Below are 20,049 nucleotides of genomic sequence, written 5' to 3'. Positions count from 1 at the left end.
GCACTGGCATCTGTGCAAAATAAAGCTTCCATTTTCCCTGGCCACAACCTTGAATAATATTTCTTGTCTTCCTGGCTGTGACATTAACACTGATCCATCATCCTAGTATCTTACTCAGGCCTGCAAAAGTGTTCTCCAGATCCCACATAAGGGTAAACAGAACCCTGACACTGGCTTTTGTGTTCACAGCATCTTTCTCCAAAACACAACACCTTTAGAATTTTTATTTCTAAATAGTTTTATTTATTTTCTTAAAAACTACAAAGCAACTCTCTCCAGGAGAGCAAAGGAAAAAAAAACCCACAACCCTGAAATATTTCCAAGTAATTTTGTTCCATACAAACACAAAGCAAAGTTACATATTTCTTTCACATGCATGTACAAAAACATTTGAAGTAAAATATCCTTCACACATAACATGTGCATTAGTCTCAGAACTGAGCACATAGTCAGATTTGCCTCACCTACCCTATCGAATCTTATTTTCCTGTTTTCTTTTTAAATTGTACATTTCTATGCAGGAAACATCTCTTTTTCTGCACAGCATTATGCATATTCAAATTGGCATGGATGGCCTTGGAATTAAATCACTAGGTAGTGTAGCCTGACATAAAGCTGTACACATAAATTGTTACACTGCCATTTATACAGTGAACTTTACTGGATACCAGGCAAAACTCTTCAAAAGGAATAAAAAGGTATTGCTAGAGGGGAAAAGGAATATGATACACAGCACTCTCAACTACAATCCTGTATGATTCCTATGCAAAACACTTCAAAATCCAAATAATTTTTAGATCTTGCTCTCCAAATTGATATCAAAGTTCTTACCAATTTCAATCATGGCAAAAATAAATCATTGTAAGACATCAGTGGTACTGGATATGGACATGGTCAATATTCAATATTCCCATTTTTCATCCACCCACTTTTGGAAAGAGAAAGATAACTGTAAAAGCTGCAGATTGTTGAAGCAGGTGGGTCAGCAGAGTGCTTCACCAGCCATCAGCAGGAAACAAGCAACTGCAAAAGCAGAGCTTCATTCTAACCCACTGCATAGTTTCACTCTGGTTTAAAATTTGGGGATTACGTGGTCAATGAACACAACTACTTGCCCGAGGCTACATTAACACTTAGCAGTATCTTATTTGATTCATCAGAAGAGCATATGGTCTGTGTCTGCCTTTGTGAGCTAGTTTTTAAATTTCACTATTTCATGCATGATGAACACCACTGTAAATCTAAGAACTAAAACTGTTCAGAGGCAAAGGGATCACACAGAAGGTAAAGCTTCCACATGCATAAAAAGAAATGTCAAGCACACGGAAGACAGCTGCAACCCTCAGCACCCCTTAGTGGGGGAACAGGAGGTACAGCTATTTTTCTACCTTCATTTTTAAGTGCATAAGTGATGTTGATGGGTTTCTCACTTCTGCATAAATATGCATCACACAGAATCAATAGCACTTCTCCTTTACACTGCAACAACACAACTGACTCAAAAGACAGTGAATATGCACTGTATTTAAATATACTTGAAGCACTCAGGCTTGGCTTGTTGCAGAGTGTGCGTTACAGGGTGAAATGGATGGGGAAAAGGGATGTGAAACAAAATAATGACAAAAGATAGAACATCTGCACATGAACAATACAGAGAAAGCACTTAAGATTAACACTTTGGGGGTTTAACCAAAGCCTTGGAGAATACTAGATTTTCATTTTTAGCCCACTTGAAATCTTGCAAATGAGCAAGCAATGCTGGCAAGCAATCACTTTCATTTGGCTCCTGAAAACAGCGTAATGGACTTTACATAAGGGCCCTGGCTGCAAGAACACTACTACAACAACCAGTTGGCAAAGCACCTACAGAGAAAGGCTCAGTGACAGGTGTTCTCACAGTGTCAAAGACACAAGGGGCAAATCAGGCTGAGCCTCAAGGCCCCATCCCGGCACATTCTGTGTGTTGTGGGGAATGCTAGATCTGCTGGTTTAGCTGAGACGGGCAGCCTGGTCTTAGCCCTGTCCTACCATGTGAACACCACGCTCTAGTAAATGTGCAGAAAAGAAAAAGAACTGGCCTAGCAGAAGAAAGTCTCTGATTCCCATTCAGGAAAGGTTTAAGTCACATCACTTAACTCATACACTGACAGTGTGGATGTCTTCAGCTGAGGTAGTCAAGTTGAACTCACTTTTTGAGTACACAAAGGAAAAACAGACATTTCTAAAAATGCCATTCATTCAACCTGCTTTATACTTCTATCTCAAGACCAAAAGGACAGTGACCTAAGAATGATTATTTCTCTTCAGCTGCAAGTGTGGCCCAAAGGAACAAGTTTAGATGCAGATATCTAGAGCTGACTGAGAAGGTACCACCGCAAATGCCTTCCTTGTACCTGGGCAGTTGAACAGCAGAGTTGTACTGTACTTCTTTGTGATCAGCAGGTTTGCTTAACATCTGTGTTATACAGGACATTTCAGTGACCATCTAAGCATCCTCCAACCAGCAAAAGTCCAACTGAAGTGGAATAAAAGCTTGCAGGTCTCACAAAACTCTCTGAATGATTACTGTGCCTTTTTCTTGCAGAGTAACTAAATCTCAAACACGCTTCTAAAAGGCAAATATTACTATTCTTTTTTACAGCTAAGAAAACAGGGACATTGCAGCTTGGCTAATGGTGACTCAAGGGGAATCAAAATAAAGATTTCCTGGTATGCTCTTCTACTACTGATTAAGCTTAAAATGGTGAGAATTTACCACACAGGAGAGACCTTTAAAACTGTGATGGACAATTTTAATTCCATTGTCTATAAAAGCCTATGGTCATGCATTCTTAGTAGACATTGAGGAATTTTACATTTGGATTCTACTTCTATAAAGTGGAAGAGAAATACAATTAGGAAAAAAAAAACTAAGGCCAGGCATGTTATACAGGAACAAAAATACTAAGCCTGAAGCTCATTCTTTCAAAAGATAAACCTGCAATTGTAAAGATAAATGGTGGGTTTTGTAAATTTCCCTCAACCATCTCAAGGGGTTACAGGTATAAAGCCAGTTTAAGTGGCTGTTCATTTTTGATTCATGTTCATTCTAGCTTTTTTGAGACAGAGACACACTGAATCAAGTTAAAGACTGAGTTGATCAACTGAGGATTGTGCAGAACAATAAAAAAAAAAAAAAAAAAAAAAAGCCATCAGTTTTTTTCATCAGTTGGCTGAGCCATAAAAGCAAGCAGCAAAATAGATTTTGTTTCAGACTAAGTTGTCAAGATAACAACCTTGAATATGAAAGCTCAGCCAGCCTGAAGTTGCTGCACTCAATCCAATGACAGCAGAGTAAAAGTCTGCATTGCCAGTACAGGCTCACACCATTAGTAAAAGCTATTTCATTCTCTCCAGAAAACCACCATCAACTTCCCTGAATAGATGATCAAATAATTAACTAGGGAGTAAACTCTGCTGGTCTTGTTTCCAACAAGGAAGCACTGGAGAATGTGAATGTCTTAGCTGCAGAAGACACAGAATTGTGGCATTAAAACTCCTGAGAACCATGTACAAGACAAAGTCCTGCACCTTTAGATTAACGTATTTTGGTTTATTCAAGGAATGTCACAACAGAATTTCACAAGGGGAATTCTGTCCTGGCTGCCCAAAGGAACCCAAGTGTGCTGTTTTATCTTCAAAGACAGCCCTCTCAAAGTAAAAAATCAGTCCTTTCTGACAAGCAGAAAGTACAGCAGGCATCACAGGCGGCCAGCACAGATGACTAAAGTCCTGACTGATCCCAAACACAAACAGAAGGGTACACAGAAGTTTAAGTGAGGTTGGGCTGGCCAGCAGAGATATAGACACAGCCCAACTAGGCAGAGACAATTAGCAAAGCCAAAGTTCAGCTGGAGTTGAAACTGGTAAGAAATAAGAAGGGCTTCTTTAAATACACTGGAAGGAAAAGGAAGGTTAAAGAAAATACAGTTTACTGTTCAACAATGAAAGTAATATGGTAACAAAGGATGCTTTTCATACTTTCAGGCTCATGTACACAACATGTTTTTCACCTGTTTTCACTGCAAGTGCTGCTTTAAGGCCTGCCAGATCCTCAAGTCCCCTAGCATCATGCAGGAATAAAGCATTGCCTACAGCAGAGGAAGACTGAGTTAGTGAGAACTTAGGCCCATTGAAACCTATAGGCTGAACATGAAGGCACTTGAGGGAGCTGGCTAATGACACTACAGCTGGCCACGCTACAGCACCTTTGCTACATCATAATCAGTGATGTAACTAAAATACAGTGACTTAGGACTCTTGCTGCCCACAATAGTCAGCTAGCCAGCACACTGAGGGAAATTATTATTCCTCTTTATTCAGCAATTGTGAGATAGTGTTTGGAGGATGGCATCCATTTTTGTGCTCCCCCTTACAAGGGCACTGCAGCAATTTCAGTGTAAAGTCACAGAGCTGGTTTGGGGGCTGGAGCACAGGACTAGTAAGAGAGCTCAGGCAGCATGGTTTTACCACACTTAAGAAAAGGCTAAAAAGAGATCTCATTGTATATAATCCATTAATAACTGGGTTAGAGAAGGCAGTAAGACTCTTCTGAGATGAACAATGACAGAACAAGAGGCAGTGTGCACAAGCTAGAACATGGGAAATTCCAACTAGATGCAAATATATTCTTTTTCTTACTGTCAGAATTGCCAAATATGGGAAAATGTTGCCCAGAAAGATTTGGCATCACCATCCTTGTAGATACTCAAAACTCAAATGCACAAAGCCTTAGCAACCTGCTCTGACTGGCTGAGATCTGGGCATGGGCTGGAGTAGAAATGCCACAAGGTCCCTTTAAACCAAACTATTCAACAGTTCTGTAACTTAGAAAATCTCCTCACAACTACTTTTCACAGGCACATTCTTCATTAATCTGTCAAAGCAAGCCATGCCAACATCAAATGTAAAGGGTGATCTTCAGTCTCATGAATCAGGATGGAATACAGAAGCCAGCAAAGATGGGAGCTACACATCAAACCTCTCATAGTAATTTTATGCAGGTCCCTCACACACTGGGGCCAGCCCTGTGTTGGAATCATCACAGTACTCTTCTAGGTCCTTTCAAGTTGTCTGTTGCACACTATAAAGACTAAATAAAAAGACCATTCCTTTTCACATCTTCTTCATCTTCTTCTTGCATCGCTGGTTGAAGACGGGTGAGGATCCCATTAGGCTGTCAGCAGAATGAGAACCATAGCTGCTCTCAGAGCCATTGGGGCTTTGTGGCATCCCAGCTTCACTCATGCCTGACATTGGTTCCTCAAAGACATCACTGCCTAGGACCCCGTGGCCATGTACATTAGCCTCCTCATTTTCCTGTGGCTCCATTTTCACCTGTGCCAAGTTCCACAGTGGGGAAGCATTCACCTCAGTCCCTAGAAAAGGAAAAAGCACACAGTAGTAACTGAGTAAAAAAGATAAATCACAAACAGCACACAGACACATGGAACAGCAGCAAAGGTAGAGATGGAGCAAAAGCAAAGCCACAGGTTAACTACACTGGGGGAAAACAAACAAAACATTGTGATCAATAAAAAATATGTTGACTTATTTAATAGCCCAGCAATTGCCACTCCAAAAAATATGACAGTATCCTTCCACTGTTAGCCTCCATGTGATTTTCTCCATGACAAACAACTTCACATCACTCTCCAGGACTGTCCCAGCAGCAATGGGTATACCAAGAGCACATGGACTAGACTCTGCGTAAGCAAGACTTTGAGGCAGTCCAGAAGTCATTATGAGGTCCTTGCAACTATCAGACATCCTGGGCTTCTGCAGGGGAGGTGCAGTGAGCAGGCAGAGAAGTAGGTAGATAAATGACCCCAAATACCACTTTCAACACTGAAATGCAGGGACATCAAAGCTGCAGTCATCCACCTGCCTGCCTGCCACCTTCTACTCAATACCCACAGGTCTCATCCCATCCTTCAGCAGAATGGAAAGGAATCCTTTTGGTTCAACCTCACAGATGCCCTGCTGGGAAACAGCTCCCCCCATCTTATTTTATTATAAAACATTTGTGTACTAGGGTGCAATCTGAGCACAGACTGAGGATTTTCTGCACAAGATTACCAAACCATATTCCTTGATAATAGCAAATATTTTCTCCCCAAGAGAATTACAGACTGCATTATTTCTGTTTAAGTTTAAAGTGAGACAAAAATCCTATTAAAAATACACTAATTGGTCTCCTTGCTGAGATGGGCATAAACAGACCAGAATTGAATAAACTGTGAAATTTTTTCTCTCTTGTGTGGGGTTAAGTTCATGTGGAAAATTTAAAAAAAAACCAAAACAAGAAAAACCCAACCAACCAAAAACAACAAAAAAGACCCACTGAAAAAACAACAAACAAAATAGGAAACCATTTTTATTAACTTTTTCAAACTTCGTATCTCAAAGAGCATGGCTACAGTCTGAAAACACAACCAAAACCTATTATCAATATACTAGTAACAACTGGCCATTATTAATAGAACACTAAGAGAACACTCTTTGTTACAAAAAGAACAAATGTTCCAACATGTGTCTGCACCAGGAGTTCTCCTTCATGAAGAAGTCAGGAATCTTTTCCAGATCAGCCTAGCCAAAACAAAGGTTAATGAGACCTCTTTGATAACACAGTCTACATTAGCTCAGTTGCCTTAATGGGAGTCCTTCCTATGTTAATCATAAGTAAATGCATCCTTCTCAACAACAATGGACACATCATTAAAATGCTATCAGTTCCTGAGTTACGGCTCCAGTCTACATCATAATCAAAGTTGTTCAATAAACTAAACTGTGTCTTTCCTTCATCAATTGCTCTTCATCGCTCAGCCTTACTCCTTTCAGCTCTGTCACCTGTCACTAAGAGTGTCACTAATGACTAAAAGTACTTAAGCATCAACACAGGATGTTTCATCTTCAAAGCACTTTAACTTCAAAGTACTTCACAAATAAGCTAATCTTCACGTTATCCTAAGAGGCAGAGGAACAAGGAACAATTTTGCCTCCATTTCTCCAACTGCAATGAAAGTAAGCAGCCAGCTCACAACTGCAATGTCAGACATCCACAAAAACACAGGAAGAACATGTAAGACTATAACAAGAGTTTTGCCCTCAGACACTGAAGTCTCACTGCCCTCCCTGCGAGATGGCTGCGTTCTAATTGCAGCAGATTTTTCTTCCTCCTTAGGATATTACAACTCTCCAGCCTGCCCAGGTTTAGACTGGAACTTCTCACAGATGAGATTCCAAAGGCTCTTGTGAAGTGAAGAGGGATTTTCAGGGAGGAACAGAGCACTTGTATTCTTAATTAGAAAACATCAATTCTGTATAAGAGAAGCAAGAGGCATTTAATATACAGCTAGCGTGCTAACCTCTGGGTCTCAAGTGGTAGATGCTAATACAAAGCCTTCCAGATGAATCACTCGCAACTCTATATGAGCCAGAGGAATCTACTGTTCCTTCTCCCACAAAATTGCAAACACGTTACATTTCAGAGGTGATATGGAAAACAGTACGAGCTTTCAGAAAAACATTAAATGGATTTATGTTTTCTGAAACTCATCACAATGCAAAAAAACTAATGGACTCAGTAATACCCTAACCTCACTATATATGCTACTTAACTTAGGGTTAATAGGAGGCCAAGCTCCACCATTTTTTAACCAGATTTTTAAGTGAAACAGTTATTATTACAGGGACTTCCAGAGTTCAGACAGTTCTATGCAAAATCAAAACTGCCTCTTTTTCATTCCAGAACGTTCAGCTTCACTGAACAGTGAAGAGAATAAAAGTTCTATGTAGATATAGAGCAGGCACAGCCATAGCAGATTCTCCTATGCTTGCCATCAGTGTGCTTCAATGCCATCAAGGGATGGCACTTTGAGGAAAAGAGTGAAGTCTCCATAACCCCACTAATTCACTCACCATTTCATTTTCCATGGCCTCAGCCAAGTATAGCAGGCTTTGGGGTAGAGATGCTAGGAGGGATTCCCAGGAGCCCATTTCACATAAGTGACTGACAAGCTTTCATAAAACAGTGACTGTCATTACCAGGGTAACTTCTGAATATGGAGGACAGCACCAAGTACCATTCGTAGTTCTAAACTGTGTAAGGAACATGGCTTTCAAATTTGCAGGAATATGAATCTCTGGACACGAATCCAGACCTAACAAGGAGAAACAAGATCACATGGAACTGCTGAAGGATTGCTTCCAGGAGAAGCAAGAAACCCATACCTGAAGTCTGTGGGGAAGCTTCTACTTCCAAGTTGGCAGAGAAGCGCTCACTTTGAGCTCCAAGAACTCCAACAGGCAAAGACTGGTCACCAGAAGCCAGATCTCCTTCCAGCTCTTCACTTATAGGGAAAGTGATATCACTAACAGGTTCCTCCTTAATCTTTACAGGTTTTGTGTCTTCTGCTGCCTTTTCAGGATTGACAATCTTCTCATACTCTTCAGAGAGCTGCTTGCTAACCTGTCAAAGATCAGCAGGTGAGAAAGAGGCCAGAAAGGTGAGAGTGACTTCAGAGGCTCTGATGGCAATTACATTGCAGTGCACTCTGTTCCCTGAACATTATTAACATCTGACCCGAATGAACAAGTAAACAACTTAGCAGCTACATAAGAGATTTTTTTCCCCTTTAAGTGCACCTTCTCTGCTGTAACAAGGAACTTGAATAAGAGGTTTAATCCACAAACATCTGAGCGATAAATATGATCACCTTCATTTTATAAACAGAGATGATGAGGCTCAGAAATGTAAATAGAGCGAAACAAAAGTAAAGTGTCTCAGTCTTACTCTTTGGTTTTACGTGTATAAGACTGTCCCCATCCTCCAGTAACAAATTCACCCCAGCATTAAAAACCAAGCACCTCAGATCATCAACAGCCCTGTAGTCACCACTGGGCAAAGCCTGAGTATATTTTGTCAAATTCACAGCAAAAAACACATAAGTGAAACAAGTACAGGAATGAGATTTAGAACTACTCTGTGCTTCCAGAAACTTACCAACAGTAAATAATTAAATATTTCAGATTTCATCTGCTTCTAACAAATACTTGTTTATACAACTAAAATCCAACAGTCAGTGTTGCTCAGGAAAATTGAAATACTTTTTAACAGCAGAAGCAAGGAGGAAAAATAATTGCAAACCTATTTCTCCCTTCTAGATATACTTCCAATTAAAGGGGCTACAGTGGACCTCAGTCCTGCATAAAGAACAATGATTGTTAAGACAATGATCAGCTGCAGGGTGAGAGTGCAGAATGATGCAGAAAACCCAGATTCCAAAAGGACACAACATCTGAACAAAAACATTTGAACAAAAATGAAGAACTGGTATTTTGAGCAGGAATGTTTCTAACCAAGAAAACTCTTCAGGATGTTATTCTTACATAAGAAGAAGGTAGCACCTGTATGAAAACTCAGATCAGCAAAATACTACCCTACGCTCCTAAAGCTTAAGGAAGTCACTCATTGCTTAAGTGAACACAAACCACTCTACAGCCTAGAAATTCATGTCTGCTTACGTGTTTTCCAAAATGTTAACCAGTCACATATCCCACTAAAGGAGAAAAATCAGTTAATCAGTCTGTTCTCATTTTACCTCTACTTGATAATTTTGACTGGGTAATTCAAGAGCCGGGGGACTCTTCTTAAATTCAGGCAAGTCATCAGTAGACCATCCTTAGTCTCACTAAGAAGACAAATAAGAGGCTCTGTCTTCCAGTCAAAAAGTTCCTGTTCTTTCCCTTGATGACTCCTCTCCACACCCAAGATGTTTTCCAGTCAGATTTCTCCTCAGTAAGACTCAGGACTTGCCCCAGGAATAAGAAACTGTACTGGGGGTACATTTCTTGGTCCCACCAGGTCCCTAATGCTCTTCTCACCTGAAGCATGTAGCTGTGGTAATCTTTAATGCGGTGCTGCCAGAACTTCTGCAGTGAGAGCACGCTGCCAATGCCCACTTCATGGAAGACCTGCTCCATGACATCAGGGAAAGGGGTATGCCCTAGCCGAGCTTCTCGATCCACAGCAAAGCGCAGCAGCTTGGTGAACTTGAGGCAGTACTCGTGGGCTATATCTGTCAGGGTCTCCAGGACACTCTCGTTGGCGCACTCAAAGCCCGTGTGTGCTAGGATGGTAGCCATTGACTGGTACAGAAGCTGCCGGCAGGAGGACCAACTCAGCTCTGTCACTGGCTCCCCTTTTCCTCTAAAAACCAGAAAAGACAAAAATAGCACAAAAATCTGAAGGACTGTACCAGTTGAAGGGATACTGTCAATATATCACCTTTGTACAAGACAATGTACAAAGGGAAAGGAGGAGATCTGGGGCTCTCCACAGCTTCTCTGTTACATATGAACACAAGTTTATCTGCTTTTCTTTCTTCCCCTCCCTCCAAATAAGCACTTCTAAGTTTCATTTTTCCTTCTAAAGCTATAAGATTCTTTGGGTGATTCACGAATGTGGGATGCAAATCTTCTGAACCCTTAAGCATCTCCCTTCCCATCCAAGACCTTTTCTCCTGGAGATGTAAATTAAATGGGTCCTTGACACAAATAAAAAAGGGCATTTTTAATAACATGAATGCAAATAATTTCCCCTTTCAGTTAATTACATTGCTCTTCCTTATTATCTCTGATGTCACAGGCCTAATAGTTAGATACAAAGGCTTCTGGGATAGACAAGATTGGAATTTCTAAAGCAAAAGACACACACAAAAAAGCAAGAAATGGGACACACATACATTTCCTAGAGGTACACTGTAGCCAAAAAGACTGCTTCTCTCCCTTCATTTCCAGTAGTCACTAAGCATGACACTGAAGAAAGTATCCCCATATGCAACCTAAGATGTGAACACAAGAGTCTGGGAGGAGACCTGGAGAAGTTTGGCTATAAAGCACCATTCCCTGGTCTTGGGTTAAAGACCTCCCTCCTCTGTTGCTAAGCAGTAAGGAGTGACTACACAGGATGGAGGAGATAGAGAACAACTGACATGAGCACTTCAAATATCATTCACTTATAGTCAGCCAACCAAATTTTTCATCAAAGTGAGTTAACAAATAGATACTCCCCAGAGGAGTTAAGGCAAGGCCTCTGATAAGGAAACATATATCTACCAGATCTCTCAACTTACAATTAAGTGCATGTAATCTATTTGCCCGTATCAGTAACAGGGATGTCAAATGCTGATGTCAAAAAATCAAATTCCATTACTGCAAAGTATGATACTCATACAATTTTTAAACTCCATTCAGCACCAGGGGCAGAATTGAGCTAACAATTTCATTCTTCATTTGTTTCTGATCAATTTCTCCCAACATCTTCTACACTGCACAGAGGTTCTCCTTGCTGTTACCCTAGATTACCTGCGTATCACCACATTCTTTCCAGTAGAAGGACCTGATTTAACAGCACACAGACAGTATTGATGGCTTGATAAAATTCTCACTACTCTGTCTCTCCATGAGGTACCCTTCAGTCTCACTGAGAAGCTGGACCACAGAGCCTCAGCTTCCCCTGATCCTCAGAGCTAACACACAGAAAAACACAGCAGTAAAACCACTAAAACACAGCAGTAAGAAAGTGGAGTGAAAAGGAAGGTGAAACTTAGAGCTAACAGGATGACAATTATTTATTTTTAAGAATGCCAGTGCAACACTTTCTGATTATTCAAATAAAGAGGAAATCACACTATATTAAAAGTGGCATATGATCACATTTCTAAGTAGATATTAACAGTATGTGAATCTCAGTTCATGGATTCATCCCAGTTATAAACTGATGGAAAATGACTAGCATTCCAATTTCTACTCAGTTATGTAACTACTTTGTAAAGAAGACAGCAGGCACCCTGACAAAATTAATTAAAAGATCATCAGTTTCTTTATAAACCAAGTGTCACCCACACTATTTTTACATCTCCCTCACTCCCCCCTCCACCTCAGCAGCAGAATTCTGAAGTTCACAAACAGCCATATGCCTCACACAGCACCAGGACCAAGAGTTTACAACAGAAATAAACAACCATAAAAAAAAAATCAACCAGAAAAAAAATCTTTAAAATCCATGTCTATAAAACAGAAAGTCTATTTTTTATAAAGGACATACCTCGCTATCCAGGAGCCAGCAGTGGAGAGCATCTTATGCTTTCCAAACTAAATGCCAGACTACTATTAATACAGAGACATTCACTAAAAACACTGTGGACAAACTTATATTACACAGATTCTGGTAATGCCAAGCATGATACATAGCCACTTGCATAGTAGAGTAAAACAACCATTCAATAATGCATATCACTTCTCAGAAGGAGGAGAGAATATTGTGTCTCTTTTAAACTCCTAGAGGAAAATAAATGAATTGTGAGCATTAAAATGCAGCTAGGTCACTATGCTGGAAGGCATATAATCAACTTGAGGTCTAATCAATTAAAAACAGAAAGGAAAGACATTTTAGGTACTGTACTCAAATCCAAATCTCCAGCTCTTGCTCTTGGTAAGGCAAATCAATTTGGGCTTGTTTTTCTTAAGTTTTCTTCTCTTGTTTTCCAGTTTCTCATAATAAACAACAGAGAAGTATGATTAAAAGCCAGAACAGAGAGCAAAAATTGAAATGTTGCTGTAGATGTTAATAGAAGCCAACAAAGAAAATAATTTTTCTTCATCACCTCCAGTTACCCTCTGGTAAGAATGCACATGAACAAAAACAGTCATATAGACACATTTATGTTGAAAGCAGTTATCTAATGTCAATCCTTCCCAAAAAGGACAAGCAAACTTCTTTTCCCTGATAATAGCTAAAGAGCCTTTGTCTTAGATTTCATCCAGATACTCAGCACCGAAAAAACACCCATCTACATATTATCATTACACAGAATACCACCCCCTGCAGCACTTAGTTCTTTTCCTGAAAGGCTCAGTCATATAAGTAAACATGAGTGCTTTAATCCCTGCAGTTTTGTCACCAGAGATTAACAGGACAGGGAATTAGGCCTGTGACATGGAGGCGATCTCCTCTACAGGATAAACAGTATGAAATTTATCACAAATACTGGACAACTTGCTACTCTTCAATTTCATATTTCTAACAGAGCACTATTTATTATATAAATGGGTCACCAACAATAGATTATGTTCCAGACTCATTAGACCCAAAGACCAGCGTCTCCCACCACTACCAAAACCATTCAGCACTTCACAAGAGAAGACATGAAAATAGTGTCCATTTATACCAACCAGACTTATTTTCTGATTTAGTCAGTTCTCAGAACTCACAAAAGGCCCACTTTCTGTGTCAGTCAGTTAAATGACAACGAGCCACCCCACAAAGGCAGCACAACCTGTTCCTCCAAGATCCTCTCCTGTAAGGCTGTTTTTCTTGGAGGGAAGGAGAGGTCATGGTTCCTTTCTCACACAATTGTCTTCAGGGGACAGGCTAAGTCAACTCAAGGATTGGTAGCTGAGGTTCAATCAACTGCAGGAATGCATTGAAGTGCCCTGCTCCTTCCTAGGTGAGAGCTAGCAGCAGATGGAGGGAGGGACTGTTTTTCCTTTGAACAGGAAAATTTGATGAAACATTACACTGTGAAGTTGAATTTCGACCAAATGAGCTGCAACAAGGCTGCTTTAGAGCCATTTCCCCAAAGCAGTAAAATAAAGGAGAACATTGCAGAAATAAGATACACTGGTTAGAGAGCGCACCAAAGAACACAACACACTAACTCAAACAAGAAAGTTGTTTTCTTTCAGGAAAGAGCCTTTTTACACCACATCCTGGGTAAGCCTCTTTTTAAATACCTCTGCTATGTCTACAGAAGGCTACACAGGTATGAAAAGAAATTACTCAATAGATAATGGCAGAAATGAATTGGCATAACCCAGACCAGTCAGCTTAGAAATGGGCTAAACCAAAGCACTTAGATCATCAAGGAAAGCATCTTCTGCCCACTTCACTTACTGCTGCTCCAAATCCCTCCCTACATTAAAACTGCTATCCCACTGACATGTACTTCTGTACTTTTGTACAGACATTTTTTCACTAGAAGTCCTTCTGGCAAGAGCTGTCTTCCCATTGCAAGCTCACAATTTTGTTTACAGATTATCTTTCAATGCAATCCAGTGTGGCCAGGAATGCGAATGATCAAATGACTGAGAAATCAGTTAAGAACCTAGCCATGCACTTGTCACAGTATTGTCACGGTACAGCTGGCCTGGACTGGACCATAACACATCTGACCATACAATCCTGCTGTCAGCAGCTTCAAATCCACTGATGTTCGGAGCAGAAACCATCCCCACTTGAGATCCGCTGATCTTTTGGATGGGTAAAACAAAAGGCAATTGAAAGCAAGGATATAGAGGGGGCTGAAAACTGATCTCTGCACCCATGTACTTATCAACAGAAGAGGGCTGGCAGCAGGGAGGGGGAACAACCGGAGCATTCCCAGTTGTGCGAGGTAATGGCACAACACCTGATAAATATGTAACCTTTAACTGGCAAGTCCTTTCAGAGCTATGCCAGCTGGCTGCTAAACATGGGCTAGGGTCTCCTGCTGCAGCAAATACTCTTCAATTTGTAACTGCTAGTGAATTAACTCCCTATTATATGAGGCACATTGCAAAATTAATCTGTACTCCAGTGCAGTATATGACATTTGAAATGGCCTGGAGAGCCTGTGCAGAGGACCAGGGGTTGAAAAATTCAAAAGCTTCATAGCAGGACCCATGTTTTGGGGCAGGGATCCCTCAACTCATGGGACTGCACCCCATGAAGGATCCCCAAACCCAGGCTCTTTCGAACTCTGCAATCCTAGCACAAGTGAAGAACTTAGCAATGCAGACTCAAACAAAAATTACGAACTTGTCTGTGCCAACCCAAACCTATTCAAGCATAAGACAAAACCCCAACAAATTACATACGCAATTCATAGAACGTTTGCAAGATGCTATGGAAAAGCAGATCGCAAACAGTGAGGCAACGGGTCAATTAATGTTACAATTGGCACAAGATAATGCAAACCAAGACTGTAGAAAGATTATAACTGCATTACCTAAAGAGCATACAACTCTAGAGGAAATTATTATAGCATGTGCTAAGGTTGGGAATGGATCTCATAACACGGATATGTTAGTTAATTCTACTACAGCTGCTATTAAACTAACACCTCATTGCTGCAAGTGTGGACAACAAGGCCACGTGAAAATAAACTGTCCATACAAGTCCATTCCACAAGGAACATCTCAAGGACCTGCCCTTCATCCTGCCTGGGACCACAAGCAGCATCCTCCCGACAGTACCCCAACAGATATGGTGGAGAAGAATGAAGAGTAACCAAAACACACTATTCACCTATCTCATGAAAATCTGAAACTTTTGAAAAGACAGTTCATTTTAAAAACTCTGTTTACAAGTTGCTTTTCTGTTGTTTTTTTCTCACAGTTCTAAAAGTTGAATGTTTTTTGTTTTTTGCTTCTTATTTATAGAGTTAAGGTATAATCTCAGTTCTAAATAGTCTCTTGTTTTTTTACTGTTAAGTTGTAGCTATAAGTAGCTAACCTCTGGCATGTTAGGTGAAGGATTGTGATCTCACTTAACTAGCCCTGGGAGTGAGTGTTGCAAACTCAATTTAGTACATGAAACACATTGCTAGCTGAGGAGAACTAGGTTTGTCAAATTAAGTGGAAAACCTCATTCAAATTAGACCCATGCTCTCTCCTGTCACTCTACCTGCAAAGGGTCCTTGCTGATAGCATAACAGATAGCATTTTACATTTTTTAATTTAAACAAAAAGGGTGAATTGTCACAGTATTATCATAGTACAGCTGGCCTGGACAGGACCATACCCATCTGACCATAACACAAATCCAATTTGGCTGGCCTGGTTCATGCCTGAACAAACATGTCCCTGGATGAGTTATAGGGGACCCTCAGCCAGCCCCATCCAAGCTGAGAAGTAAGCACACCACTGGCCAGGAAGCTGGACAGGGAGAGAGATATCAGCCAATGGCTGTCTAGCCCGGTAAATTTGAATTGGGTATTTAAGCGAGTTCTGAATAATAAACGAGGCTGTTTTGTCTCATGAGCACTTGGATCACGAGTTGTGGAGTTTTTGTGTCCCCACCCAAAACTGGCACACTATATACACACCCAAGAAGAGGCAGCTGAATAGGTCAGGCTTCTTTTGAAGATGGATGCATGCTAATCTGAGGAAGCTAAGCAAAGAAGATGGAAAAGCTAGTAGCTGTTATATGGTAAGAGTCTCCTGTCAAAATGGTAGTTTCAAATCTATAGTTCCTTACTAATTTTTCATCAATTACACTTTAAGCTTCTTTTCTATTTCTACACCAAGAAAAAACAAACATTAATCCCTTATTGTGCATTCCAAGAACTGTAACATCACCAGGACCAGATGGTACTTCATCCAAGAATACTAAAGGAATGCAAGGATGAAATAGCTGAATAGCTGGGGCGAGTCACCTCTTGATTTAAACTGTCTTGGCCCATGAGGACCAGAAGACAAAAAATGTGAAAACGTTTTCCTTTAATACCTTCAGAAAAGATGTGGAAAACTGCAGGCTGGGAAGCATGGATATGTTTTGGTGCATCAGGGAAATTCAAAGAACTAGAGGACACACAACTGAATATGTTAAATTCAGAAAGAACCCAGAGAGCTTTTTCTAACTGTAAAACCTTGCTTCACAAACCTACCAGAGTCCTCCAAATCTATTGATAAGCAAATAGGTCAGAGATCTCCACTCTGGAGTCCAGGTCTTCCATGGGGGATCTGTGCCAGAACCAACATATTTATCATCATGTTTTTTTAACATATTTATAAACTGCCTGAAAAACTGTAGGAGAGGAATAGTGTAGTAATTATAAAAACATTGTTACTACAGACTTGGGGGATTGATAAGACCAAACCAACTCACAAATAGCTGTAAATTAAGCTCTGCCTCTTCCTCATCATACAGTGAAGTAGGGGTTACACATGTGGGGCAGGGCAGAGGAAAACCAAAACGGATTCTGGAGATAACAAAATAAAAGGGGAAAGTGTGTCAAAGAATGAAAATGAGTAACAGGGAAACAGAAGACAGGCCTACATTAACTAAAACTGTGATCTGATTCAGGCTGGCCACTTACTGTCCTTTCTTCCTGTATCTAAATGTACCTATACACTACTTCTCTGCTACTTTTCTTGGGTCCATGCTACTGACCAAGAAAACTGAATTAAATATGGATTTATTCAAATACTGTAATTCTGACAACTGTACTTCAGAAGGCACCATAGAATTAAGTACTATCACGTTTTTTATCAGGGGGAAGAATGTTCTTCCTTTAATTCAGTTTTACACACTCAGAAGCATCAGCAACTCATAGAACTTCATTTTTGCTACTAGAACAGCACCTATAGAACAGCTGTTTTTCTTAATTCATGTGTCTTAAAACAGTTAAGAACAAAATGCAACTACAGACTCAAAGGCATCCCTCTGGAAAAGCATAAATGTGTTTGGGTTAGCAAGCACAAAATTAAATTCTAGAATACAATGCAGCTCATTATAAATCCACTGTCAGCCACAAAACATTTCATTTCAAAACTGTCTCTCTAACGGTCCTTCTAACGTAGTCCTTACGCTCCCCCACGTGGCTGACCACTAAATAACATTTCTTTACCCGGACCCCAGAAACTCGGAAAGAACAACAAAAAGACAAAGCAGCCCTCAAAACATGGCCAGAGCCATAGAAAACTCAGCTTCAAGCTGAAGCCACTGAGGAGGACAGAACAGAACACCTCTCAGTTCTACAATCCGCAGGGCCACCGTGCAGGAGTCACAGGCCTTGATTACTCTCACACAACTGCATTTCCCTTCAAGCCCTCTCTCCTAACTACTTTGTATCTTCTGAGAAGGATGATGGTGTTCCTCCAGAAACAGCACTAAAGAATCACCCTATTGTTCAGAGAGACTCTGTTACCAAATGCAACATCTTCCAATAAAATGCATTTTATACAACCTCAGGCCATTAAACATCTCAGTGGCATTTAACTGATAAATTATATTTAGTTGGTACACATTTACCCTATTTTAAAAACTAGCATGTGTTATCCTCTCCCTCAAAATGTTCATTAGTGCACATGGTAGCAAGGATTAACCCCTTAATTTAAACGCACATAACCTACAAAGTAGTGTAAGATCTTGCAAGAAATGCAACACCTCCTTGTGAAATTCATGCCTTTCAGAGAGATAGACAGGCAGTGATGGCAATACTATTTAATCAAAGGCTGGCAGCAGAGGTAGAAGCAGAACAAATTTTCTTTACACTTTCTCCAGCTGGTGCAGCCAGTAGCAGAAACAAGAATTCCCTTCACTTCTACTCATTTCCAGGTCTGACTGGAAGACCACCAAACTGGGTGGAATGTGATACTCACTATGTCATAGGTCCTTGGTCACTGAAATCTTACAAATACATTATCAAATCATCTTTTCAGAACCTACAGCTGAATAGCCAAAACCTAGTCATGTGTTTTCTGAATTTTTAATTACAATAACAGAACTTTAGTTTTAAGTAATCTAAATAGACTTCACATCCTGTAACTAAAACTATCGAAACCACTGACAAGACCATGCACACACATTTAGCGTAGCACTAACAAGACAGAAATCAGCACTGCACATCCACATTTCACAGACAGGAAGCCAAAGCAAGCAACATGCATTTATTCACACAGGAAAAATCCAAATATTTATTTTCTAAAGCCTGTTTTATACTTTACATACAACTACTTGACCCCTCAGCCTAAGGGAATCAACATATATTTTAAAACATTCAGCTTTCCTTCAGCTGAGAACTGACCTAAAGAAATACCAACACACCTGTAGAAATCACTCTCTGGGTCACTGTGCCTCAGCTGAAATGGCATTTTGGGGGTTTTGCTGTCCAGAGGAAGCAGGTCATCAGGGAGAGGTGGGGAGGCCGGACAAGATGGCAGAGGTTCACTCTCTTCGGTTTTTATGCCCTCTGCTTGCTGCTGGCTTTGAGCCTGAGCCGCGGCGATAAGGCTGCGCAGCCGCCGGTTGTGCTGGATGAGCTGGATGGTGTGAATGGTGAGGCTGCAGGGCTCGGAGGGGATGTCCAGCATGGTGGTCGGACGGGGTTTGTTCGCAGATGGCTGGTGCAGTGGAGGATCCTGGACTTCCACAGTACGAAACTCACGCTGCAGCAGGTCAAAGGAGCTGCGGTTGGCCTGGTTGGAGGAAACCGGGATCTCGCCCCAGTATCGCAGCATTTTTACGTAGGTCACCTGTCGTTCTCAGAGCCCAGAAGAAGGCTACCAAGTGCTGCGGGTACAAAGGACTCTTGCTACAGGGAAAAGCACTTTGGGCAGCGAGAAACACTGGAGCTGGGATGACGCTCCAACCAACTCAAATTACGGCTGCCAAGCTGGCTGTCGCTCAGTGCCTCGCTGGGCAACGCAGTGTCTTCATCAGGTTGCCACTCTGGCAGCTAACAGATCGCATCGCGGCTTTTCCTGAGGGGAGAGGGGGCAGAAACAAACGCACTCGTGAGACGGAAATTGTTTCTGTGTGTAACAAGGGCTGGTGTGGGCCCACCTAGGCCTCGCTGAGCGGGACCCGCGGCGTGGAGAAATTCCGGGAGCCGCACTCGATTTGCCCGCCACTCGCCGTCTTTCTCTCCCCGGGCCCCTGGCTGCCCCGCACCCCAAGCCCGCGGCTAGCCAGCCCCCCGCCTACCCCTCGGCTCCGCTCCCCTCTCGGCCGCCCAGCCGGAACTGCGTCCCGGTCCGCCGCCGACAGCGGCTCCCCCGCCAGCCGCGCTCCTCCAGCCCGGAGGAGGAAAGGGCCCACAGCAGCGTGGCCCGCCGCCACCCTCCTTCACTCGCCCCTCACGCTGCTCCGGTCCGCGCTGGGCAGCGGCGGAGTGACTCTGGGAGCTGCAACCTACCCCCGGTACTGCAGCGCCGCGGCGCTCGTCCCCGGAGGACTCCGTTTGG

At 41.6% G+C, this 20,049-nt stretch overlaps 1 protein-coding gene across 1 annotated transcript; it reads right to left on the bottom strand.

Moving 5' to 3' along the window:
• Positions 1 to 220: 220 nt before the first annotated feature.
• On the bottom strand, positions 221 to 20,010 carry SUPT7L (SPT7 like, STAGA complex subunit gamma). Its single transcript, XM_023924540.2, has 5 exons — positions 19,790 to 20,010; positions 18,911 to 19,566; positions 9,925 to 10,249; positions 8,272 to 8,509; positions 221 to 5,417 (listed from the first exon to the last, which is right to left on the bottom strand). The coding sequence occupies exons 2-5, from the start codon at positions 19,321 to 19,323 to the stop codon at positions 5,155 to 5,157; spliced, it is 1,239 nt and encodes a 412-aa protein (XP_023780308.1). The 5' UTR covers positions 19,324 to 19,566; positions 19,790 to 20,010; the 3' UTR covers positions 221 to 5,154.
• Positions 20,011 to 20,049: the final 39 nt, after the last annotated feature.

This window comes from Cyanistes caeruleus, chromosome 2 (genome assembly GCF_971803275.1).
Source record: "Cyanistes caeruleus chromosome 2, bCyaCae1.hap1.1, whole genome shotgun sequence".
Lineage (NCBI taxonomy): Eukaryota > Metazoa > Chordata > Aves > Passeriformes > Paridae > Cyanistes > Cyanistes caeruleus.
The sequence above is the reverse complement of the archived record's forward strand: the minus strand, read 5'-3'. Positions and strand labels throughout refer to the sequence as shown.

Excerpts from the sequence above, each read along its gene's own strand:
- SUPT7L (XM_023924540.2), bottom strand. The coding sequence starts at position 19,323 with ATGCTGCGATACTGGGGCGAGATCCCGGTTTCCTCCAACCAGGCCAAC. Across the intron at positions 8,510-9,924 it reads ACCACAGCTACATGCTTCAG|GTTAGCAAGCAGCTCTCTGA; the intron begins GTGAGAAGAGCA and ends GATCTTTGACAG. Across the intron at positions 5,418-8,271 it reads AGCTTCCCCACAGACTTCAG|GGACTGAGGTGAATGCTTCC; the intron begins GTATGGGTTTCT and ends TTCCTTTTCTAG.